At 44.3% G+C, this 25,885-nt stretch overlaps 2 protein-coding genes across 5 annotated transcripts in view; one reads left to right on the plus strand and one right to left on the minus strand.

Annotated features, from left to right (window-relative positions):
- Positions 1–1,852: 1,852 nt before the first annotated feature.
- RWDD2A (RWD domain containing 2A) lies at positions 1,853–25,776 on the minus strand. 4 transcript variants are annotated; one of them, XM_069726435.1, is made up of 3 exons: positions 25,655–25,776; positions 9,638–9,868; positions 1,853–2,675 (listed from the first exon to the last, which is right to left on the minus strand). In XM_069726435.1, exons 2-3 carry the CDS (start codon positions 9,791–9,793, stop codon positions 2,007–2,009), a joined length of 825 nt encoding a protein of 274 aa, XP_069582536.1. In that variant the 5' UTR covers positions 9,794–9,868; positions 25,655–25,776; the 3' UTR covers positions 1,853–2,006. The 4 variants fall into 4 exon arrangements, with proteins under 4 accessions (XP_069582536.1, XP_069582537.1, XP_069582538.1 ...); XM_069726436.1 differs by lacking the exon at positions 25,655–25,776 and adding an exon at positions 16,986–17,064 and having other exon boundaries at positions 1,854–2,675; XM_069726437.1 differs by lacking the exon at positions 25,655–25,776 and adding an exon at positions 11,176–11,255 and having other exon boundaries at positions 1,874–2,675.
- PGM3 (phosphoglucomutase 3) overlaps positions 25,762–25,885 on the plus strand; it is a 30,870-nt gene continuing 30,746 nt past the window's right edge. The window contains exon 1 of the mRNA XM_069726433.1: positions 25,762–25,858. The gene's annotated coding sequence lies outside the window, so the exon portion shown is untranslated. The remainder of the gene's footprint in view (positions 25,859–25,885) is intronic.

Here is a 25,885-nt window from a genome sequence, read left to right on the forward strand (position 1 = left end):
TAAATGTTCATTTTTACTTAAACATTCAAAAAATTCCTGTGAAGCACCAGAAGGGTTAATAAACTTCTTGAATGTGGTTTTGAGCACCTTGAGGGGTGTAGTTTTTAGAATGGTGTCACACTTGGGTATTTTCTATCATATAGACCCCTCAAAATGACTTCAAATGAGATGTGGTCCCTAAAAAAAATGGTGTTGTAGAAATGAGAAATTGCTGGTCAACTTTTCACCCTTATAACTCCCTAACAAAAAAAAATTTTGGTTCCAAAATTGTGCTGATGTAAAGTAGACATGTGGCAAATGTTACTTATTAAGTATTTTGTGTGACATATCTCTGTGATTTAATTGCATAAAAATTCAAAGTTGGAAAATTGCGAAATTTTCATAATTTTCGCCAAATTTCCGTTTTTTTTCCACAAATAAACGCAGGTACTATCAAAGAATTCTTACCATTGTCATGAAGTAAAATATGTCACGAGAAAACAATGTCAGATTCACTGGGATCCGTTGAAGCGTTCCAGAGTTATAACCTCATAAAGGGACAGTGGTCAGAATTGTAAAAATTGGCCCGGTCATTAACGTGCAAACCACCCTTGGGGGTAAAGGGGTAAAACATTCCAAAAATTCCTGTGAAACACCTGAAGGGTTAATAAACTTCTTGAATGTGGTTTTGAGAACCTTGAGGGGTACAGTTTTTAGAATGGTGTCACACTTGGGTATTTTCTATTATATAGACCCCTCAAAATGACTTCAAATGAGATGTGGTCCCTAAAATAAAATGGTGTTGTAAAAATGAGAAATTGCTGGTCAAATTTTAACCCTTATAACTCCCTAACAAAAAAAAATTTTGGTTCCAAAATTGTGCTGATGTAAAGTAGACATGTGGGAAATGTTACTTATTAAGTATTTTGTGTGACATATCTCTGTGATTTAATTGCATAAAAATTCAAAGTTGGAAAATTGCGAAATTTTCAAAATTTTCACCATATTTCCGTTTTTTTCACAAATAAACGCAGGTAATATCAAAGAAATTTTACCACTGTCATGAAGTACAATATGTCACGAGAAAACAATGTCAGAATCACCGGGATCCGTTGAAGCGTTCCAGAGTTATAACCTCATAAAGGGACAGTGGTCAGAATTGTAAAAATTGGCCCGGTCCATAACGTGCAAACCACCCTTGGGGGGTAAAGGAGTTAAAAGCCATATTTTTTAAGAGGGATTTTTGTATTTTCTTTTAGAAACTTATACATTTCTTATATGTTATATTGCCACCCTAGGGACTAGAAGTAGCAATCTTCTGATTGTTTATATAAAGCTTTGATATACATAGCATTAAGAAACATTATGACCTGTGGAAGAAACATTGCTGAGCAAAATATTAGGCTACATCTCTGGCATGACATATTAGTCACAGGCTAATGGCAGACCAGAGGACCTTTGCAGATCCTTGCAATTGTGTTGAGTGGAATGAGGGGTGACCTGACATGTATGGGGTTAAATGAAAAGACATCAACTTTATTGGGCTCTGATCATTGCTCAATACTGCTTAGTGGCACCCCAGGCATCGGTACTTGACACCACAAAGAACGGCATCGGTCTGCAGAAGTGTTGCTGTAAAAAGGTGGTACATTAGAAGTTCTATTAATGGGTGCTGTAAGTACACATTAGGGTGGCTGAATTGTGTGGGTTCTGTAGGTAGGATCCATGAGACACATGGCTGTTTCGTGAGACATAAAGCTCATAAATTCAACTGTATTAAAATTTCAACTATAAAGTATCTCTGCATCATATAGCAGCATGCAGGTCCCCACAGCTCTGTAGTATGGCATCATAAGAACAAATCCCCGTTGTTACCACCAAAACAATTTTATTTGAATATGATCGAGTGTCTGTGGAAACTTTGCATATATGGGTTCTCAGGTCACCATGTTGGACTCGTCTAAGGGGGCTTCTTAGTGCTGAAGGGCACTCTTTGTTGTTAACATCAGAAAATAGATCTGAAGTGATCAAGATTTCCTCTCGATGCCAAATAAAATCTGAAAGATATGCTCGCTCTGATGCTGTCTTAGGTATTCAAAGAACTGCCCCAGGTCCATATGGTAATCGTTCCTCAGTCCATAATCTCCATGTGCCTCAAAGATCAGCTCTTCAAACGACTGGAAAAGTCTTAGTGCATCCATAGAATCAGTGACATGGACGCTCTCTGTGTGCTTACATGAGATATGTTTCCAGTTCGGGTAGCGGATGTCCCTCCAGAACTCCTCACATTGCTCCTTATGCCCCTCTACACATATCACACCCGGCTTCCCTGTCAAGCAGAAACCTGTCAAATTAAGTCGCTTAGCACAGTCCAAGATCTTTTTCTTCAATTCCTGCCGGTATATGTGGTGGCTATAGATCCACATGCGATGGAAAGTCATAGAAACGTTTTTCGTATCTGCTTCAATTCCATTGGTGTTCTTGGATATCTCCACATAGGAGGAGAGATTGTCTGTCAGCCACTGGATAGCATTTGTAATGCACAGATCCCCACGATCCAGTGAACTTACATAGGTTGCTAGACATTTATTCAGATTGTTGTGCTGCAGCTTGTCCAAAGCACTGGACCGGACAAACAGCTGAGGCTCCCCGGTAGGGTAACTATGGGGAAGATACACATGGAGCTCTGCTTTATCCTGGTAAAACCCAAGAAAAAGACAAAATCAGCGTATACGGTACCTTGTAGTAAGTAAATAAATAGCAATAGTGCATGTAAATAAATAAATAACATCGGGAACTTGGTTAACACCATTTTGATTAAAAAAAGCAATAAAGCCTTCCCACCGAGACAAGGTGTACCAAATCGGGATGATCTTATCTTTAGTAATTTTCCTGTTAAAACATATTAGAACTCTTTTATATTACATAAGTTTAAACTTATTATCTCTATATATTACAGAATCATTTTATCTCAATGTGCATCTGTATTAAAGGGGTTATCCAGTCTCAGAAGAAAAGACTGCAGACCACTAAATTGTATTCCTCATGCAGTTGTGGGAAGTCATGTGAAATTAAATTATATATATATATGTATATATATATATATATATATATATATATTCTAAGGGTCACTTCCGTCTGTCTGTCCTTCTGTCACGGTTATTCATTCGCTGATTGGTCTCGGCAGCTGCCTGTCATGGCTGCCGCGACCAATCAGCGACGGGCACAGTCCGATTAGTCCCTCCCCTACTCCCCTGCACTCACTGCCCGGCGCCCGCTCCGTAATCCCCTCCACTCACACAGGGTTAATGGCAGCGTTAACGGCCCGCGGTGTAACGCGCTCAGTTACCGCTGCTATTAACCCTGTGTGTCCCCAACTATTTACTATTGATGCTGCCTATGCAGCATCAATAGTAAAAATAGGTCATGTTAAAAATAATAGAAAAAACAAAAAACCTGCTATACTCACCCTCCGCAACCTTTGCCGCTCCTCGCCACGCTCCCGGGACCGCTCCATTGCAAGCGGCAGCTTCCGGTCCCAGGGCTGGTGTGCGACAAGGACCTGCCGTGACGTCATGGTCATGTGACCGCAACGTCATCATAGGTCCTGCTCACACCAGCCCTGGGACCGGAAGCTGCAGCTTGCAATGGAGCGGTCCTGGGAGCGTGGCGAGGAGCGGCAAAGGCGGCGGAGGGTGAGTATAGCAGGACTTCCAACGGGACTTCGGAAGGTGAGTATATGTTTATTTTTAAGTCTCTATACTACGTGGCTCTGTGCTGGGCAATATACTACGTGGCTCTGCTATATACTATGTGGCAGGGCATTATACTACGTGACTGGGCAATATACTACGTGGCTGGGCAATATACTACGTGACTGGGCAATATACTACGTGGCTGGGCAATATACTACGTGACTGGGCAATATACTACGTCGCTAGGCAATATACTACGTGACTGGGCAATATACTACGTCGCTAGGCAATAGACTACGTGACTGGGCAATATACTACGTCGCTAGGCAATAGACTACGTGACTGGGCAATATACTACGTGGCTGGGCAATATATTACGTGGCTGGGCAATATAATACATGGCTGGGCAATATACTACGTGACTGGGCAATATACTACGTCGCTAGGCAATATACTACGTGACTGGGTAATATATTACGTGACTTGGCAATATACTACGTCGTTGGGCAATATACTATGTGATTGGGCAATATACTACGTGACTTGGCAATATAATACGTGACTGGGCAATATACTACGTGGCTGGGCAATATACTACGTGGCTGGGCAATATACTACGTGGACATGCATATTCTAGAATACCCGATGCGTTAGAATCGGGCCACCATCTAGTATATATATATATATATATATATATATATATACACAGTACAGACCAAAAGTTTGGACACATCTTCTCATTGAAAGATTTTTCTGCATTTTCATGACTATGAAGATTGTACATTCACACTGAAGGCATCAAAACTATAAATTAACACATGTTATTTGACCAAGAAGGAGAGTGATGGGTGCTACGCCAGATGACCTGGCCCCTACGGTCACCAGACCTGAACCCAATCGAGATGGTTTGGGGTGAGCTGGACCGCAGAGTGAAGGCAAAAGGGCCAACAAGTGCTAAGCATCTCTGGGAACTCCTTCAGGATTGTTGGAAGACCATTTCCGGTGACTACCTCTTGAAGCTCATCAAGAGAATGCCAAGAGTGTGCAAAGCAGTCATCAAAGCAAAAGGTGGCTACTTTGAAGAACCTAGAATATAAGACATATTTTCAGTTGTTTCACACTTTTTTGTTAAGTGTATAATTCCACGTGTTAATTCATAGCTTCGATGCCTTCAGTGTGAATACAAAATTTTCATAGTCATGACAATACAGAAAAATCTTTAAATGAGGTGTGTCCAAACTTTTGGTCTGTACTGTATATGTATATATAATATATATATATATATATATATATATATATATATATATATATATATATATACACATATACACACGCGCACACACACACACACAAACACAGTGGGGGAAATAATAATTTGATCCCTTGGTGCTCTTGTAAGTTTGCCCACTGATAAAGCCATAATCATTCTGTAATTTTAAGGGTAGGTTAACTTTAACATTATGAGATAGAATATCAAAAAAAAAAATCACATTCTAAACTGCATATACTCGAGTATAAGCCGAGATTTTCAGCCCAATTTTTTTAGGCTAAAAGTGCCCCTCTCGGCTTATACTCGAGTCATTGTCCCAGGAAGTCGGCGGGGGAGGGGGAGCGGCAGGATTGGCGGCTGTCACATCATACTCAACTGCTCCCAGCGCGGTCTGTGCTTCTCAGATGGTCTCTGGCGCCCGCAGCTCTTCCTGTGCTCAGTGGTCACGTGGTACTGCTCATTAAAATAATGAATATGGACGCGACTCCACTTCCATAAGCGTGGAGATCATATTCATTACTTTAATGAGCGGTACCATGTGACCGCTGAACACAGGAACAAGGTGCCGGCTCCAGAGACCATCGGAGAAGCAACGACTGCGCCAGGATGGGGTGAGTATGATGGGGGGAGGGTGAGCCATGCGATATTCACCTGTCCCCGTTTCACCGCTGCGTTGTGTCTTCCGCGTCCTCTGGCTGTGATATTCAGGTCAGAAGGTGCGATGACGTGTTAGTGTGTACCCTCTGCCTGAACAGTCACTGCAGAGACCCGAAAGACACAGCAGCGCGCGGCACCTGGTGGAACGGGGACAGGTGAATATTGCAAGTGCTGGGGCCTGAGACAGCGGCGACTCCCCCATAGCGCGCCAATGTCCCCGCCTGCTCAGGACACCGGCACCAGACCCCCTGTGACGAGAGGTGAGTCTGCCTTTTTTTTTTTTTTTATCGCAGAAACAGCATATGGGGCATATTATTCTATGGAGCATCTTATGGGGCTATCAACCTTTATGGAGCAGCATTGTATGGGGCATAATATTCTATGGAGCATCTTATGGGGCCATCAACCTTTATGGAGCAGCATTATAAGGGGCATAATATTCTATGAAGCATCTTATGGGGCCATCAACCTTTGTGCAGCATTATATGGGGCATAATATTCTATGGAGCATTTTATGGGGCCATCAACCTTTGTGCAGCATTATATGGGGCATAATATTGTATGGAGCATCTTATGGGGCCATCATTCACCTTTTATGCAGCATTATATGGGGCGTATTTTAATATGCAGCATCTTATGGGGCCCATCGTGAGCTTTATGGAGCATTATATGGGGTGTATTTTGTATGGAGCATCTTATGGGGCTGATCATGAACTATATGGAGCATTACATGAGGCTCCTGATTCAATAGGATATTCAAAAACACTTAACCTACTGATGTCTCAATTAATTTTACTTTTATTAGTATCTATTTTTATTTTTGAAATGTACCAGTAGCTTCTGCATTTCCCACCCTAGGCTTATACTCGAGTCAATAAGTTTTCCCAGTTTTTTGTGGCAAAATTAGGGGTCTCGGCTTATACTCGGGTCGGCTGATACTCGAATATATACGGTAAATTCTATAAATTTATTTGCATTTTGCAGTGAGAAATAAGTATTTGATCCTCTACCAACCATTATGAGTTCTGGCTCCTACAGACCAGTTAGACGCTCCTAATCAACTTGTTAACTGCATTAAGGACAGCTGTCTTACATAGTCACCTTTATAAAAGACTCCTGTCCACAGACTCAATTAAAGGGACACTGTCACCTGAATTGGGAGGGAACAATCTTCAGCCATGGAGGCGGGGTTTTGGGTTTTTTGATTCACCCTTTCCTTACCCGCTGGCTGCATGCTGGCTGCAATATTGGATTGAAGTTCATTCTCTGTCCTCCGTAGTACATGCCTGCACAATGCAATCTTGCCTTACGCAGGCGTGTACTATGGAGGACAGAGAATGAACTTCAATCCAATATTGCAGCCAGCATGCAGCCAGCGGGTAAGGAAAGGGTGAATCAAAAACCCAAAAACCCCGCCTCCATGGCTGAAGATTGTTCCCTCCAAATCCAGATGACAGAGTCCCTTTAATCAGTCAGCCTCTAACCTCTACAACATGGGAAAGATGAAAGAGCTTTCTAAGGATGTTAGGGACAAGATCATAGACCTGCACAAAGCTGGAATGGGCTTCAAAACCATAAGTAAGACGTTGGGTGAGACGGAGACAACTGATGGTGCAATAGTGAGAAAATGGAAGAAATGCAAAATGACTGTCAATCGACATCGATCTGGGGCACCATGCAAAATCTCACCTCGTGTGGTATCCTTGATCATGAGAAAGGCGAGAGATCAGCCTAAAACTACACTGGGGGAACTTGTTAATGATCTCAAGGTACCTGGGACTACAGTCATCAAAAAAACACATTATGCCGTAAGGGTTTAAAATCCTGCAGTACCCGCAAGGTCCCCCTGCTCAAGAAGGCACATGTGCAGGCCCATCTGAAGTTTGCCAATGAACACCTGGATGATTCTGTGAGTGATTGGGAGAAGGTGCTGTGGTCAGATGAGACAAAAAATGATCTCTTTGGCAATAACTCAACTTGCCGTGTCCGGAGAAAGAGAAATGCTGCCTATGACCCAAAGAACACCATCCCCACTGTCAAACATGGAGGTGGAAACATTATGTTTTGGGGGTGTTTCTCTGCTAAGAGCACAGGACTACTTCAACCCATCAATGGGAGAATGGATGGAGCCATATACCATAAAATCCTGAGTGACAACCTCCTTCCCTCCGCCAAGACATTAAAAATGGTTCGCGGCTGGGTCTTCCAGCAAGACAATGACCCAAAACATACAGCCAAGGCAACAAAGGAGTGGCTCAAAAAGAAGCACATTAAGGTCAAGTAGTGGCCTAGCCAGTCTCCAGACCTTAATCCAATGGAAAACATATGGAGGGAGTTGAAGCTCCGAGTTGCCAAGCGCTAGCCTCAAAATCTTAATGATTTAGAAACGATCTGCAAAGAGGAGTGGACCAAAATTCCTCCTGACGTGTGCAAACCTCATCATCAACTACGAAAAACTTCTGACTGCTGTGCTTGGCAACAAGGGTTTTGCCACAAAGTATTAAGTCTTGTCTGCCAGAGGAATTAAATACTTATTTCTCACTGCAAAATGCAAATAAATTTCTATAATTTATACAAATTATGTTGAGGGCAGAGCAAAGTACTGCAGTGCGCAGGCGCCGGGAAAGGTCAGAGGCCCAGCGCCTGCGCTCTGCAGTACTTTACTCTGCCCTCAACATCGCATGCTTACTCAATTGCCAGTCTGCAGTCACACAGTGACTGCAGACTTTTCTGAAAGGGATTGTCCAATCTCAGAAGAAGTACTTTGAGTGCAATGGAGGCCCGATTAGTACCTCACAGTTTATGACACTAATATTGACAGCCAAATATCTTTCGGCCCCACAGACACTGACAGGAGGGGCAGGGCACTGGTCCGCACAGAGCCCAGGCTTCAATCCCATCAAACACCTTTAGGATAAACTAGAATGGAAATTGCAAGCCAGACCCTCTCATCCAGTATTAATGTCTGATCTTATAATTGCTCTTCTAGATGAATGGGCAAAAATTCTGACATAAGCACTCCAAAATCTTATAGTAAACGTTCCCAGAAAAGCGGAGTGGCTATAGGTGTAAAAAGGGGGAAATGTTCATATTAATGCCTGTGGATTTAGGATGAGAGGTCCAGGAGGTGGAATGTGTAGTTTTTTTTCCATGTAATGGCCATGTATAGAAATGACACATGCTATAAATATGATTTTTAAACCTCAGAACAACGGTAAAAGATCAAGGAGGCTACCAACATCAGAAAGCAGGGCCGGCTTCACATGTCAAACTTTCCACACCCCAAATCAACAGCCTCATACACTGGATTGAGTGTGTACATAGTAGTGTAATAATATATACTAGTGATGTCACAGTTTCCACCAACCGTGCTACCTGGCGGGGTTGGTTCACACGCGCCTATTGATCCATGCATTTAGCAGGCAGGTACATTGAAATGTCTAACACAGGGGTCCCCAACTCCAGTCCTCAAGGCCCACCAACATGTCATGTTTTCAGGATTTCCTTAGTCTTGCCCAGGTAATAATTGCATCACCTGTGCAATGCAAAGGAAATCCTGAAAACATGACCTGTTGGTGGGCCTTGAGGACTGGAGTTGGGGACCCCTGGTCTAACATATTCATTATTACTACAGCCAATAATGGTGCAAAATCTAGTTTTCTCATACATAGTCACAAAAACACACCTCTTAATTAATTTAGTGGGCTTCACTCTAATAATTTTTTATGTTACATATGAAATGGCAGTACTAATAGATGTGTACCGTATTGCTACCAGCAGCCACCACGATGGGAACAGTAACCATTGAGCTCAATGCCAGCAATATCCTTCCATATGCTTTGAGCTCCCCCTGGTGGGGGCTGCAGGCTGTGCAGTGGGAAGCAAAAGGCATCATGAAAGATATAACATAAAATAACGTTTTGGGATTTTCTACGGCACAGCTCTCAGTGGAAGCATTACTAATTTTTCCTATGGATGTCAGTGCAAATCCAGGCCCAGCAACAGATAAATACATGTACATACATACACTTCTTACCATCACTTCCTCCGTTTTCACAAAAACAGAAAACTGAATATTTGGTGGCGGGGATTCGTTTGTGCCTTCTAAATACCGTCTCAAAATGGAAAGTGAAGTCACGCCATTGATGACAATGTCCTCCTTGCTAGGAAACATTGAGAAGAGCATTTCCATCTCCAAGAGCTGAAGTTAGAGGCATTCTCGCACGCTTGTACACATCCTAATACTGCAGAATGGCACCGACAGCACCTGAACAAAGCAAAGAGGGTAGAACACGATAAATGACAGAGGGTTGTGTGATCGCACCCATAGGTGGATTAGAATGAGGGCACTTTGGGCTCCAGGGGGCCCATGGCTACATCGCCCTCATTAGAATGTCTTGTGCGCCACTTATTGTCGGACAGGGAGCTTTCTTATTGATCCAAGGCCGGCACTACCGAATTCCAGAGCGGTAGCATAGGAGCTCCCGTCGCCTTTCCCGGGACACACAGGAGGCCCGATGATGTCATCAGCCAACCACAAGAAGCCCTGGAGCCGCAGAGGAACGCAATTGGAGCAGTAAGTAATAAAAAACTTTTTATTTTTCAATAAAATAAATTAAATGGGGGTGGGAGAGAGGAAATTATAATGAACTGAGGGTGAGAGATGGGAGAGAGAACAAGACAATGAATTGGGGAAAGAGAACAGGGAATAGTTAATTTATATATTTATTGGGAGGGGAAAGTGGCTAATTCTAGTTGTCAGGCTGGCAGGGCTCACTAGCCCTATGGAGCTTTGGCATTCCGACTGATTTTCCCCCTGGGTCGTGCTCAATAGGTATCGTTGTGGAATCTTTTCCTCTATTGTGATGGCATGCCCAGCAATGGTGATGCTTATATCAAAGTTGTTTATTAAGACATTTCCCTTATACTTATATCACCTCTTTTCTATTTTGATCCTTTTTTCATGCAAATATATTATTTATGATGTTTATTTTTATGGGATGACTGATATTTTTATTATAATGTAGACACTCTGTCACCATTGATAGTTTTGCATCTTATCACACCTGCATTCAGTACTGTTTTGGGCGACCTCCCATTGAGCATGTTAGACTGGTCTGCACCACTGATACTATCTAAGTGTACACTTATTTTCCCCTTGCTTATTTTGTTGTGTGGTCAAAGTTCACGCCATACAGCCCTGTTATCTTGGCTGTCTTCTGACAATCTATACCAGGGGTAAACTAAATGATACACAAACAACATTACAATAAGTAGCCGGGGTTTATCACAATATACAAACTATTATGATTTGATTGTTAACCTTTGACAAGAATGTATTGATTGTATTATTTGTAATGTGACTCCTGCTTGTTTATCCATCTATTTAAGAAATGGTACCTTGTCTATTGTTCAGTCACCCCTTATCATGTGCCAAAATCATTATATCATATTCCGCCTTTTGGTCTGTGGGGTGGTGCCCCCCTTCTTTTGGGCATTTTTGCTTTTTAAATGTTTTTATAATGCTTTGACTGTTCTGCATACTGTAATAAAATTTGTATTCTTCGTACTTACCGTAACTATTTTTCTGGTGATCTCTGCTATAGCATGTCTTTTCTATGTTTGCGTGTATGTAATAACAGAGGTCGCTGTGAATAACAAAATTAACAAGTATACACTATGTAAGAGAGCGCACTGTACATAACAGCAGAGGAAGCTATATAATAAGGTACAGCACCATATATAACTAAAGAGGATGGTATGTAATAAGGGATGGTGTGATACATAATAAAAGAGGAAACTATGTAACTAAGGATGGTGTTATACAGAATTAGTGAGTACACTACATTCTAAGGGACTGTGTTATACTTATTAAGTACATACACTACATACTAAGGGACTGTGTTAGACATAAGAAGTGAGTACACTATATACTAAAGGACTGTGTTAGACATAATAAGCGATAATAATGTCTTCCTCAACCTTCCCCAGTTCCTAAGTCCATTATAAGTCCCTTTCTTCTGATTCCAACCCCCGACACCCCTCATTGTCCTCCTTCCCCCGCATCCCATTTTTGTCCTCTCCCTCACCCTATCATTGCCCATTCCACCACCTCCATCATTTCCTCCTCCCCCACCACCCCCATTATTGCCCTTTCCACCACCACCATCATTGCATTCTCCCCCACCACCCCATTGGCCTTGTCCTTTCCACCACCACCATCATTGCATTCTCCCCCACCACCCCATCATTGTTCTTTCCACCACCTCATCTTTGATTTTTCCACCACCACCCCATCATTGCCCTTTCCACCACCTCCAGAAATTGAAGAGAGACAAACCTTACAGCGATTATCCAATAACACCAACATCACGATTAAGCTAGCCGATAAAGGCGGGGCGGTGGTGGTAATGGATACTGATAAATATAAGGCTGAAAATTTTGAACAGTTAGCTGACACTGCAGTATACAATAAATTGACTGGTGATCCCACCACTCGGTTCTATAGGCACCTGCAGCTCCTGATTGAGGATTCCCTCAATAGTGGACTCATTGATCAGAAGCGGTCTGATTTTCTATTGATTAATGCCCCTGTGACGCCTATTTTATACACCCTTCCCAAGATCCACAAAAATTTGTTTACCCCCCCTGGATGTCCTATTGTTTCAGGGAGGGGTTCTATGTGCAATGGGGTAGCAATTTTTCTTGATAACGTCTTACGGTGTTTTGCAACCTCGGTCAGGTATTACAACAGGGATACTAATGACTTTTTGGATAAGATTGAGAATATTTGTGTATGTGCCACTACCATCTTGGTATCCTTCGATGTGGTTTCTCTTTATACCTTGATTGAACACGATAAGGGTCTACATGCCGTCGGTGTGGCGCTATCGGGCTCAGACGTGGCTCCAAACTGTGCATAGTTGGTCCTCACACTGCTGGAGTTCATCCTCAGGAGAAATATTTTTCTCTTTGGGGATGATTACTACCTGCAGGTACGGGGTAAAGCCATGGGGTCCAACGTGGCCCCCACATATGCTAAAATCTATATGGCGGTATTCGAGGATCAACATGTGTACAGATCCATCAACTGGCGCCATGTCCGGGCCTGGTGGCGCTACATCGACAACATTTTTTGTATATGGGAGGGTATTATTGATGACCTCCTTGCATTTCAGGCGGAACTTAATTATGTATTTCCTGAGTTAAAATTTACAATAACTTATTCTGCTGAGAATGTACAATTTTTGGATACGATGGTGTATAAACATAGGGATGTGTTGCGTACAGATTTGTTTACTAAAGTAACTGACAGAAATAGTCTTTTGCATTACAACAGCCATCACCCTAAAAAGATGATTGATTCTCTTCCCTGGAGCCAGATGGTTTGGGTACGTAAAATAGTATCTGATGAAGATAAATGTGATTCAAGACTTGAAAAGATGTGACAGATTTATTCAAAGGGGTTATCCCAAGAGGGACATTTTAGATCATAAAAATAGGGCCATTAGTTTAACAGTACAGTTATATGAAAAAGTTTAGGCACCCCTATTAATCTTAAGCTTAATGTTTTATAAAAATTGTTTTTTTTTTGCAACAGCTATTTCAGTTTCATATATCTAATAACTGTTGGACACAGTAATGTTTCTGCCTTGAAATGAGGTTTATTGTACTAACAGAAAATGTGCAATCTGCATTCAAACAAAATTTGACAGGTGCATAAGTATGGGCACCCTATTATCATTTTCTTGCTTTAAATACTCCTACCTACTTTTTACTGACTTACTAAAGCACTTTTTTTGGTTTTCTAATCTCATTGAGCTTTGAACTTCATAGCCAGGTGTATGCAATCATGAGAAAAGCTACTTAAAGTGGCCACTTGCAAGTTGTTCTCCTGTTTGAATCTCCTCTGAAGAGTGGCATCATGGGCTCCTCAAAACAACTGTCTAATGATCTGAAAACAACGATTATCCAACATAGTTGTTCAGGGGAAGGAGACAAAAAGCTGTCTCAGAGATTTAACCTGTCAATTTCCACTGTGAGGAAAATAGTAAGGAAATGGAAGAACACAGGTACAGTTCTTGTTAAGGCCAGAAGTGGCAGGCCAAGAAAAACATCAGAAAGGCAAAGAAGAAGAATGGTGAGATCAGTCAAGGACAATCCTCAGACCACCTCCAGAGAGCTGCAGCATCAACTTGCTGCAGATGGTGTCACTGTGCATCGGTCAACTATACAACACACTTTGCACAAGGAGAAGCTGTAAGGGAGAGTGATGCGAAAGAAGCCATTTCTGCAAGCACGCCACAAACAGAGTCAGCTGAGCTATGCAAAAGCACATTTGGAGAAACCAATTTCTTTTTGGAAGAAGGTCCTGTGGACTGATGAAACCAAGATTGAGTTGTTTGGTCATACAAAAAGGCGTTATGCTTGGCGGCCAAAAAACACAGCATTCCAAGAAAAACACTTGCTACCCACAGTAAAATTTGGTGGAGGTTCCATCATGCTTTGGGGCTGTGTGGCCAATGTCGGCACCGGGAATCTTGTTAAAGTTGAGGGACGCATGGATTCCTCTCAGTATCAGCAGATTCTTGACAATAATGTTCACTAATCAGTGACAAAGTTGAAGTTACGCAGGGGATGGATCTTTCAGCAAGACAATGATCCAAAACACCGCTCCAAATCTACTCAGGCATTCATGCAGAGGAACAATTACACTGTGCTGGAATGGCCATCCCAGTCCCCAGACCTGAATATCATTGAACATCTGTGGGATCATTTGAAGAGGGCTGTCCATGCTCGGCGACCATCAATCTTAACTGAACTGGAATTGTTTTGTAAAGAGGAATGGTCAAAAATACCTTCATCCAGGAACTCATTAAAAGCTACAGGAAGCGACTAGAGGCTGTTATCTTTGCAAAAGGAGGATCTACTAAATATTAATGTCACTTTTCTGGTGGGGTGCCCATACTTATGCACTTGTCAAATTTTGTTTGAATGCAGATTGCACATTTTCTGTTAGTACAATAAACCTCATTTCAAGGCAGAAACATTACTGTGTCCAACAGTTATTAGATATATGAAACTGAAATAGCTGTTGCAAAAAAAAACAATTTTTATAAAACATTAAGCTTAAGATTAGTAGGGGTGCCCAAACTTTTTCATATAACTGTAGATGAATTGAGCCCTAAACGGAATAAGACGAAACAGAAGCGTATTGCATTTGTTTCTACTTTTTGTCCAGTGAGTAATAGTATTGGAAAAATTTTGAATAAACATTGGAGCCAGTTGGGCAAAGGTATGCCACAAATCCCTGATTTTGCCTCCCGGCTGATTTTTTCATATAGGCGGGGACGTAATTTAAGGGACAAACTCGTGAAATCAGATGTAGGCATGGTAAGAGTGCCATTCAATGGACATTATGTCCACCTCGGATGGGAAATTTTCCATGTCTGGGCTGTGCCTGTTGTGGTAATATGCTAAAAGGGGATAGTTTCAACCACCCACGGACTGGCAAAAAAAATTGTAATTAAGGAACGCTATACCTGCACTTTTAATTTTGTATTCTATTTGATAGAATGTCCTTGTGGGTTAATGTATGTGGGTGAAACCACGATGGAGGTTAGACCACGTATTAGCAAACATAAGAGTACCATCAGAACCAAACTGGTTGAGCTACCTATTCCCAAACACTTAAAGGTACTGTCACACTAGACGATATCGCTAGCAATCCGTGACGTTGCAGCGTCCTCGCTAGCGATATCGTCCAGTGTGACAGGCAGCAGCGATCAGGCCCCTGCTGTGATATCGCTCGTCGGGGAAGAAAGTCCAGAACTTTGTTTCGTCGCTGGATCTCCCGCTGACATCGCTGAATCGGCGTGTGTGACGCCGATTCAGCGATGTCTTCGCTGGTAACCAGGGTAAACATCGGGTTACTAAGCGCAGGGCCGCGCTTAGTAACCCGATGTTTACCCTGGTTACCATCGTTAAAGTAAAAAAAACAACCACTACATACTTACCTACCGCTGTCTGTCCCCGGCGCTCTGCTTCTCTGCTCTGGCTGTGAGCACAGCGGCCGGAAAGCAGAGCGGTGACGTCACCGCTCTGCTTTCCGGCTGCCCGGCGCTCACAGCCAGAGCAGAGAAGCACAGCGCCGGGGACAGACAGCGGTAGGTAAGTATGTACTGTTTGTTTTTTTTTACTTTAACGATGGTAACCAGGGTAAACATCAGGTTACTAAGCGTGGCCCTGCGCTTAGTAACCCGATGTTTACCCTGGTTACCGGCATCGTTGGTCGCTGGAGAGCTGTCTGTGTGACAGCTCTCCAGCGACCAAACAGCGACGCTGCAGCGATCCGGATCGTTGTCGGTATCGCTGCAGCGTCGCTTAGTGTGACGGTACCTTTAGTGAGTGTAGACATTCTGTGAATCAGTTAAGATTTAGAGTCATTGATGGGAGTCACTATATAGAGGAGGAGATAGGGTAAAAATCTTGAAAGAGAAGGAAATGAGATGAATTTCTGTTCTAGAAACGCTACAACCAAAGGGTCTCAATGTTGATTATAATTTACAGATTTGTATACCCTGACTTCTTGATTCTCTGTTTGTGTCATTATCTGTTGGAATTTTTTTACCTGTTTGTTTTTAATTTTTTTTTAAATAATTGTATGTTCTAATATATGTATATTTTTGTCTCCCTTTAGGATTTGACAACCAGGGACGATTGGAGGCTGTTGGGCTGAACATCTTTGGATTAACTCCATCTATTGTGATTTTGTGCCTTGGTTACCCATGTCCTCGTTTTCCTCTCTGTTTGCCAAATCCTAATATAATTTGCGATTAGCTGCTGCTATTCATTTAAGTGTTGATCTAGATTCCTTTGAATAGGTCTATTGCCCCATGGCTTCCTGGTTGCCATGGAGATGGCCTGGTTAGCTGCCCGGATCCTCCACGGGGATGCAGGAGATGTGGGTGTGTTATGGGCGGTTCTGTGGGAGTGGTCAGGTGAGTCATCGCTTTGTCCCCCCTGGACTGAACATGGACGCATGCGCTCTCTGCGCCCTGATTGGTAGGGCCGGACATCCCGGCTTGTTTGACATGCACCATGTGCTCTGTGCGCGCGGCGATGCGGTCATGTGATCACACGTGGCCGTCCGCCAGATGTGAACTCGGCGTGTGCGCGCGCTGATGCTTGTGAGCCGACGGATGTGGTACTTTGTCTATTGTTTAGTCACCCCTTATCAGGTGCCAAAATCATTACATCACATTCCGCCTTTTGGTCTGTGGGGTGGTGCCCCCCTTCTTTTGGGCATTTTTGCTTTTTAAATGTTTTTATAATGCTTTGACTGTTCTGCATACTGTAATAAAATTTGTATTCTTCGTACTTACCGTAATTATTTTTCTGGTGATCTCCGCTATAGCATGTCTTTTCTATGTTTGCATGTATGTAATAACAGAGGTCGCTGTGAATAACAAAATTAACAAGAATGCACTATGTAAGCGACAGCACTGTACATAACAGCAGAGGAAGCTATATAATAAGGGACGGCACCATATATAACTAAATAGGATGGTATGTAATAAGGGATGGTGTGGTACATAATAAAAGAGGAAACTATGTAACTAAGGATGGTGTTATACGGAATTAGTGAGTACACTAAGGGACTGTTATACATAATAAGTACATACATTACATACTAAGGGACTGTGTTATACATAATAAGTGAGTACACTATATACTAAAGGACTGTGTTAGACATAATAAGCGATAATGTCTTCCTCAACCTCCCCCTGCTCCTAAGTCCATTATAAGTCCCCCTTCCTCGGATTCCAATCCCCGACACCCCTCATTGTCCTCCTTCCCATTGGCCTTGTCCTTTCCACCACCACCATCACTACATTCTCCCCCACCACCCCATCATTGTTCTTTCCACCACCTCATCATTGCTTTTTCCCCTACCACCCCATAATTTCCCTCTCCATCACTCCCATCATTGCCCTCTCCTCCATCTACACACACAGCACCATTCACTTCTCTGAACATTTCCCCCTAGTGCTACGCATGCACACACACACCACCACTCATCTCTACACACAACACACATACATACAACAAAACACACACACAGCACCGCTCAGCATGCTCTCCCACAGCTGAAGCCTCACCGTCACCGGCAGCTTCCTCTCTGGCACAGCCACGCTGTGTCAGAGACAGGAAGTGTGGACCAGAAGCAGGACGGATCCCTGCAGCTTCGTTCCGCTATTTTCTCTTGTAGGCAGCGGAGCTGCAGGGATCACTCCCTGTCCGCCGCACATGCGGGCAATCTGGCTAGGGGGTCCCCTGGGGCCACATAAACAGGCCAGATTGCCCTCATTATTAGCCACCCTGCAGGGGCCCCCCTCCACCTCTGGGCCCCGATGCAGCCGCACAAGCTGCACATGCGGTATGTCCGCCAATGTCAGGGGGTCTCCAAACGCGACATGGAGCCCGCCATTGATTGCAGCTAATTTTATGTTCAAAAAGTCAAACAGTGCTCCCTCCCTTCTGAGCCCTGTCATGCGCCCATACAGTGGATTTTCCCCACATATAGGGTATTGGCGTACTCAGGAGAAATTGCACAACACATTTTGTGGCCCATTTTCTCCTGATGCCCTTGTGAAAATAAAAAAAAGTTTGGTTCCAACGTAAATTGTTTGTGAAAAAAGTAAAATGTTCATTTTTTCCTTCCACATTGCGTTAGTTCTCATGAAGCACCTGAAGGGTTAATAAACTTCTTGAATGCAGTTTTTCGCACCTTGAGGGGTTCAGTTTTCAGAATGGTGTCACTTTGGGGTATTTTCTGTTGTATTGACCCCCCAAACTCACTTCAAATGTGATGTAGTCCCTAAAAAACTGGTTTTGTAAATTTTGTTGGAAAAATGAGAAATCGCTGGTCAACTTTTAACCCTTATAACGTCCTAACAAAAAAAATGTTTCCCAAATTGTGCTGATGTAAAGTAGGCACGTAGGAAATGTAATTTATTAACTATTTTTGCCAAATTTCCATTTTTTTCATAAACACAAGTCATATCAAAGAAATGTTACCACTAACATGAAATACAATATGTCACAAAAAACAGTCTCAGAATCAGTGGGATCCGCTGAAGCGTCCCAGAGTTATAACCTCATAAAGGGACAGTGGTCAGAATTGCAAAAATTGGCCTGGTCATTATGTACAAAATTGGCTCTGTCACTAAGGGGTTAATATGCTTGGATACAGCACTCTGAACAGCCAGATTATTTAGCAATGTCTTTTTGTGGCTTAGGCCCCTTTCACACATCAGTCTTTTGCCGTCAGTCTCAATCCGGCAAATTTTGAAAAAATGTTGCCGCCTGATCCGTTTTTTTCTCATAGAGTTGTATGAGGCTGCCATCACACTAGCAGTATTTGGTCAGTATTTTACATCAGTATTTGTAGCCAAAACCAGGAGTGGGTGATAAATACAGAAGTGGTGCATATGTTTCTATTATACTTTTCCTCTAATTGTTCCACTCCTGGTTTTGGCTACAAATACTGATGTAAATAGTGACCAAATACTGATAGTGTGACGGCAGCCTTAGAGACAGATTGCGACGGTTGGCCTCACGTTTCTTCCGTCATTTGCCAGATCCGTCAAAAATGACGGAATCCGGAGACGGATTTCTTTTTTTTTAACTGAGCATGCTCAGATTTTTTTAGGATCCAATTAGCTGGATCAGCTAGTCGGATCCGGTGAAAAAACGGATATGTCACATCAGTTTTTCACAATCTGCGACGGATCCGTTTTTTTCAATATTCGACGGATTGTGACTGATGGCAAAAAACTGGTGTGAAAGCAGCCTTACCCTCCTTGTGGAATGTGTCAATGACTGCCTTCTGTACATCTGTCAAGTCAGCAGTCTTCCCCATGATTGTGGAGCCTACTGAAACAGACTAAGGCCGGTTTCACACGTCAGTGGCTCCGGTACGTGAGATGACAGTTTCCTCACGTACCGGAGACACTGACTCACGCAGACACATTGAAATCAATGCGCCTCTGTACATGTCAGCATGTTTTCACGGACCGTGTGTCCGTGTGCAAAACACGGAGACATGTCAGTGTTCGTGGGAGCGCACGGATTACACGGACCCATTAAAGTCAATGTCCGTGTGCTGTCCGTGTGCAGTCCGTGTGCCGTGCAGGAGACAGCATTACAGTAAGCGCTGTCCCCCCCACGTGGTGCTGAAGCCACCATTCATATTTTCTCTCCAGCAGCATTTGCTGGAGAGAAGATATGAAAAATCCTTTTTTTTTTTTTCCTGTTTAAAATAAAGATCCCTGTCCCCACCCCCTTCCCATCCCCTGGAGCCGCATATTCATGACTGTAATGGGCGGCACCACGTGACCGCTCACACAGGAGAAGCTGCGGCGAGGACAGGACGCTGCGAGGGAGCCGGGTGAGTATTTTATTAACAGCGGGCGCGCGCACAGGGATCTTTATTTTAAACACGTAAAAAAAAAAAAAAGGATTTTTCATATCTTCTCTCCAGCGAACGCTGCTGGAGAGAAGATATGAATGGCGGCTTCAGCACCAGATGCAGGGGACAGCGATTATCTCTAGCGCTGTCTCCTGCACGCTCCGTGTGGTACCCAGTCGGCACAGGTGTGCCGCACATGTGCCACACGGATGGCCTACGTGAGCTCACGGACATGGATAATTCCGGTACCGGAATTATCTGGACGTGTGAGACTGGCCTAAGGGACCATTTTAAACGCTTATGAAGTCTTTGCAGGTGTTTTTTGTTAATTATTCTAATTTACTGAGATAATGACTTTTGGGTTTTCATAATCATCAACATTAACAGAAATAAACACTTGAAATAGATCACTCTGTTTGTGATGATTCTATATATGAGTTTCACTTTTTGTATTGAAGAACTGAAATAAATTAACTTTTTGATGATATTCTAATTTTGTGAGAAACACCTGTATGTGCTGTATAGAATGTAGGAGCATCTCAGTCACTGCCAATCCAAAATAGGATGACGAGCCCAATTCTCCACAGGACGGCTACCTAACATTACTGATGTAGAAAAGGGAATATGCCAACTTCTGCTGAATCAGTTGGGCTAGAACTCCACATCTGCCGCTCTATAACACCTGATAGGAAAGTAGCTGTGCTCTTTTTATTTTACAATGATGGATCTGGGGTGGCTGGGGTCTTTACTATAAACAGAGACCATAACACAGGTGTGATCTGAGAATTAGTCTAGAGATCTGCTCTTATCGCTACATGAAACAACAAAACCCCCACACATAAGGTGGAGTGGGAAAACAAGAAGAGAATGAAAAAATGTAACAAAATAATATTTATTAATTTGTTTAAAACCACAATGTAAACAAGCAGAGGCAGAAATGCCGAAACAGGGGAACACCAAGCAAAGGAGGATAGGGTGCACTAAGTGTGGCGAGGGGGGTAAAGAAAAGTACAATGACTTCCCCTAACAAAATAGTCAAACACCATATATCCGTGTAAATCCACTGGAAAAACCTATGTAATGGTGGCAGGGAAATCTAATGACACTCATATGGGAGGATGACAGAGGCATAATATCCCTCCTGATATCATAGATAAGGGAAGACTGCATCAGAGGTAAGTGTATACACAAATGCAATATTATCAACTGAATGCTGGGGTCGTCAGATAAATAGAATGAGATAATTATCACCTGTATGATAAAGGTCTGCCACCCAGGGTCTGCCGCTCAAGGCATATCACCCAGGGTCTGCCACCCAAGGTCTGCCACTCAGGGTCTGCTACCCAAGGTCTGCCACCCAAAGCCTGTCACCCAAGGTCTGCCACTCAGGGCCTGCCACCCAAGGTCTGCCACCCAGGGTCTGCTCTGGTGTCCCCTCACCACTGGGGGTTTTGTTATTTCATTTTGAACTAAGTGCCTTCAATTATACAGGACAATTTTTGATTTTCTTATCTCTACATGACAAGTATCACTGAGACGCCGGGAGGGGGAACTTTCCTGGTGTTGCGTGCTAAAACAAATTTTAGAAAATAAATGTAAGATTGGGATCACACGGCAGTAGCATAGCTGCGCCTGTATAACCACCGCAGACCCCAGCTACTGACCCAGACTCCGATCCCCATAGACGAGTGCAGCAGTGGTGATAGTCATACATAAATCGATTGGCCCTCACTGAAACCTGGATCCAGGATTCTGACACCGTCTCTCCTGCTGCCATTTCCCATGGTGGCCTACAATTCTCCCATTCCCCGAAACCCACAAACAGAACTGGTGGAGTCGGCATACTCCTCTCCCCACAATGCACTTTCCAGGTCATCCCCCCAGCTCCATCACTCTCATTCCCTTCTTTTGAGGTCCACACAATCAGGCTCTTCCGTCCCCTCTCCCTCAGAGTAGCCTTCATATACTGGCCCCCAGGCTCACCCACCCACTCCCTGGACCATTTCATGTCTTCAGAACTTCCAACTCTTATCCTGGGAGACTTCAACATCCCCACTAACAGCTCCACTTCCACATCTGCATTCCAGCTGCTATCACTAACCAACTCGGCCTCTCGCAGCTCTCAACCTCTGAGACACACAAGGACGGTAACACCCTTGACCTGGTCTTTGTCCGGCTGTGTTCAATCTCCTACCTAAATAACTCACCGCTTCCCGGCTCTGACCACAATTCTCTCCTTCATGCTCACAAATCCTCGCTCACCCCAACACCCTCCTACCTACCATTCAGTCAGAAATCTACAAGCCATTACCCTCTTACACTTTCAGACTCCTTACACTCATCATTGTCCCCAATCTCTTCTTTTTCCTGTCCTGATCTGGCTGTACATCACTTCAATGACACTCTTAGAAGCACCCTGGACCAAGTAGCTCCCCTCACCCTCAGAACCTCCAAACACAGAGCAAAACAGCCCAGGCTCACATCACAAACCCGATTTCTCCAGCGAGGCTCTAGGAGTGCTGAACGCTTATGGAGGAAAACTCGCACACCAGAAGACTTCATACACTTCAAATTTATGTTAAGGACTTATAACTCTGCCCTTCACCTCGCCAAACAGACCCACTTCACCACCCTGATATCCTCACTAGCCAACAACCCCAAGAAACTTTTTGACACCTTTCACTCCCTCCTCAGGCCAAAAGCTCAAGCCCCTATCACAGACATTTGTGCTGATGACCTAGCCTCCCACTTTATAGAGAAAATAGACAATATCCGTCAGGAAATCCGCTCCCAATCACCAAGTTCAGTGACTCCCATCCCTCCCTGCATCTCCCCTGGCTCACTCTCCGCATTTGATCCCATCACAGAAGAAGTCTCCAGGCTCCTCTCTTCTTCTTGTCCGACTACATGCACCACCGACTCCATTCCCTCTCATCTCCTCCAGTCAACACTACTCACCTAACTACAATCTTTAATCTCTCCCTCTTGTCTGGCATTTTCCCCTCCTCCTTCAAACACTATCATTATTCCATTACTAAAGAAACCCCCCCTCGACCCATCCTGCAGAAATAACTACAGACTGGTCTCCAACCTCCCCTTCATCTCTAAACCCACGGAGCACCTAGTCTACTCCCGCCTTACCCGTTACCTCTCCACTCACTCCCTCCTAGACCCTTCACATTCCGGCTTCCGCCCCTTACATTTGACAGAAACTGCACTCATCAAAGTGACCAACCTCCTGACAGCAAAATGCAACGGTGACCACTCTCTGCTCATTCTACTCGATCTGTCTGCAGCTTTCGACACTGTTGACCACCCTCTCCTACTCTCTAGGCTCCAGTCACTAGGCATTAAGGACACTGCTCTCTCCTGGTTCTCCTCCTATCTTTCTGACCGCTCCTTCAGTGCTCTGTTCTCTGACTCCACTTCATCTCCTCTTCCTCTCACTGTTGGAGTACTTCAGGGCTCAGTCCTTGGCCCTATTCTCTTCTCCATCTACACAGCCCCAATTGGACAGACCATCAGCAGATTTGGCTTTCAGTACCATCTTTATGCTGATGACACACAACTATACACGTCATCCCCTGACCTTAACCCCGCTGTACTACAGAGCACCACTGACTGTCTGTCCGCAGTCTCATGTCCGCTCTCTATCTGAAACTCAACCTCTCCAAAACTGAACTTCTTCTGCTCCCGCCGTTTACTAACCTCCTTAAATCTGACATTTCCCTCTCCGTGGGTGGCACGATAATAACACCCCGGCAGCAGGCGCGCTGTCTGGGTGTTATGTTTGACTCCGATCTCTCCTGCACCTCCCATATACAATCTCTTGCCCGCTCGTATCACTATCACCTAAAGAACATTTCTAGAATCCACCCTTTTCTCACCATGGAAACAACAAAAACCCTCACTGTCGCCCTGATCCACTCCCGCCTGGACTACTGCAACGCTCTATTAATTGGCCTCCCCCTCACTCGACTTTCCCCTCTCCAGTCTATCCTTAATGCAGCAGCCAGGGTCGTCCATCTGGCTAAGGCTAGGGTCACATTGCGTTTTAGTGTGAGCGCTAACGGACAACGTTGCACGGCGAAATTAACGCCATTCAACGCGCCCGTTAGCGCTCCCATAGCCCGCAATGTAACCAGCGCATTGCTAGCGCGTGTCCTTTTCGGCACGAGCTAGCGATGTGCCGGTCTTTTGCAGCGCGCCCGAGGTCCGTTCCCCGCTCGCTCGGGGATCTGCGAGAGCGGGGACGTTCATGCGACCCCGAAATGCGGCCCCTTAAAAACATTGCGTTAGATCAATCCGCTAGCGCTAAACGGATTGCCCTAACGCAATGTGACCCTAGCCTTATCGTTACTCAAATGCTCTTCGCCAGTCGTTACACTGGCTACCCATTCATTACAGGATACAATTCAAAGTACTTGTTCTCACCCACAAAGCTCTCCACAGTGCGGCACCCCCATACATCTCCTCCCTCATTTCGGTCTATCGGCCTAACCGACCTCTGCGCTCTGCAAATGACTTTCGACTAACCTCTACACTATTCCATACCTCCCACTCCCGACTCCAAGACTTCTCCCGCGCTGCACCAATCCCCTGGAATGCTCTACCCCAAGATATTAGGACCATCCACAATTTGCATAGTTTTAGGCGCTCGCTCAAAACATATTGGTTCAGAGCGGCCTATCACATTCAATAATCAAAGTTATGTTATGTTTGTGTGTGTGTAGCCCATTCACTATCTCCATCTATTCCCCACCCCCTGAAGATGGCTGGACCATCATTGTAAATACATCATTGTAAATACACACCTGTACTTTGTATCTCCCCCACCTCATTGTAGATTGTAAGCTCTCACGAGCAGGGTCGTCTTATTTTGCTTTAATTATTGTATTTGTTAACGTTGTTACTTATGACTTTTGTGTTTGAAACTGTTAAACTGTAAAGCGCTACAGAATATGTTGGCGCTATATAAAGATTATTATTATTATAGACCCCCAGACTGACATACCCGGGGTGGTCTGCGCATAGTGTGCTAGTCTGGCCATGAGCTGCACGGGGGCTGCGGAGGGCAGTGTGAACACAACCATACGGGCGAGGGCAGTACACAGAACATCCACGCTGGTTACTTCATTCATTTTCCTTATAGCTTTGGATCCAGGAGAATTCCCTCCTTCTGTGAGTTCTCTCCTGCCCCCACCGCTGCTTGGTGTGACTGCGGCTCTCCGCACAGGCCAGCTCAGGCCTTATTCACACGTGTGCAGGTTCCGCTCCTGACCCGGGTATACAAACACTGACGGAAAGTCCTGACGTGTGACGACAAACATTTGTGTGCAGCGAGCGCCCACTCGTGGTGGCTGCATGCAATCACATACAACTACATTTGCGCTCTGAATGTCCAGGTAAAGTTGGAACCACAGCGCCCCCTGCTGGTAAATTATAGGTACAACTTTATATCTGCCTATAGTTTCTTGCCTACGGTTGAGGAGTCAGAGCCGCTTCTCCGGCGCAGAGCGCAGCTCACAATGGCCGTACTACTGCGGGATATCTGTCCGTAACGGAAGTGAGAGGACCAACCTGTGCCACCTCAGCTTCTCCCGCCTGCAGTGCCCTGATTGGTCCTTATGAGCCCCGCCTTTTCCTATCCTGGACACGTGGTGGGCGGAGCCAGGGACTGACGCCTCGGCTGTGGGCTGGTGACGTCACCGCCTGGTTTCTCTCCGGTATCCCTGATCTGCCGACGTCATCCGGAGATCGTCACCTTCCCGAGAGGCGTGCAGGTAACGTGCCGGGGCTGCCGGGCTGCTC

Source organism: Ranitomeya imitator, chromosome 5 (assembly GCF_032444005.1).
Source record: "Ranitomeya imitator isolate aRanImi1 chromosome 5, aRanImi1.pri, whole genome shotgun sequence".
Lineage (NCBI taxonomy): Eukaryota > Metazoa > Chordata > Amphibia > Anura > Dendrobatidae > Ranitomeya > Ranitomeya imitator.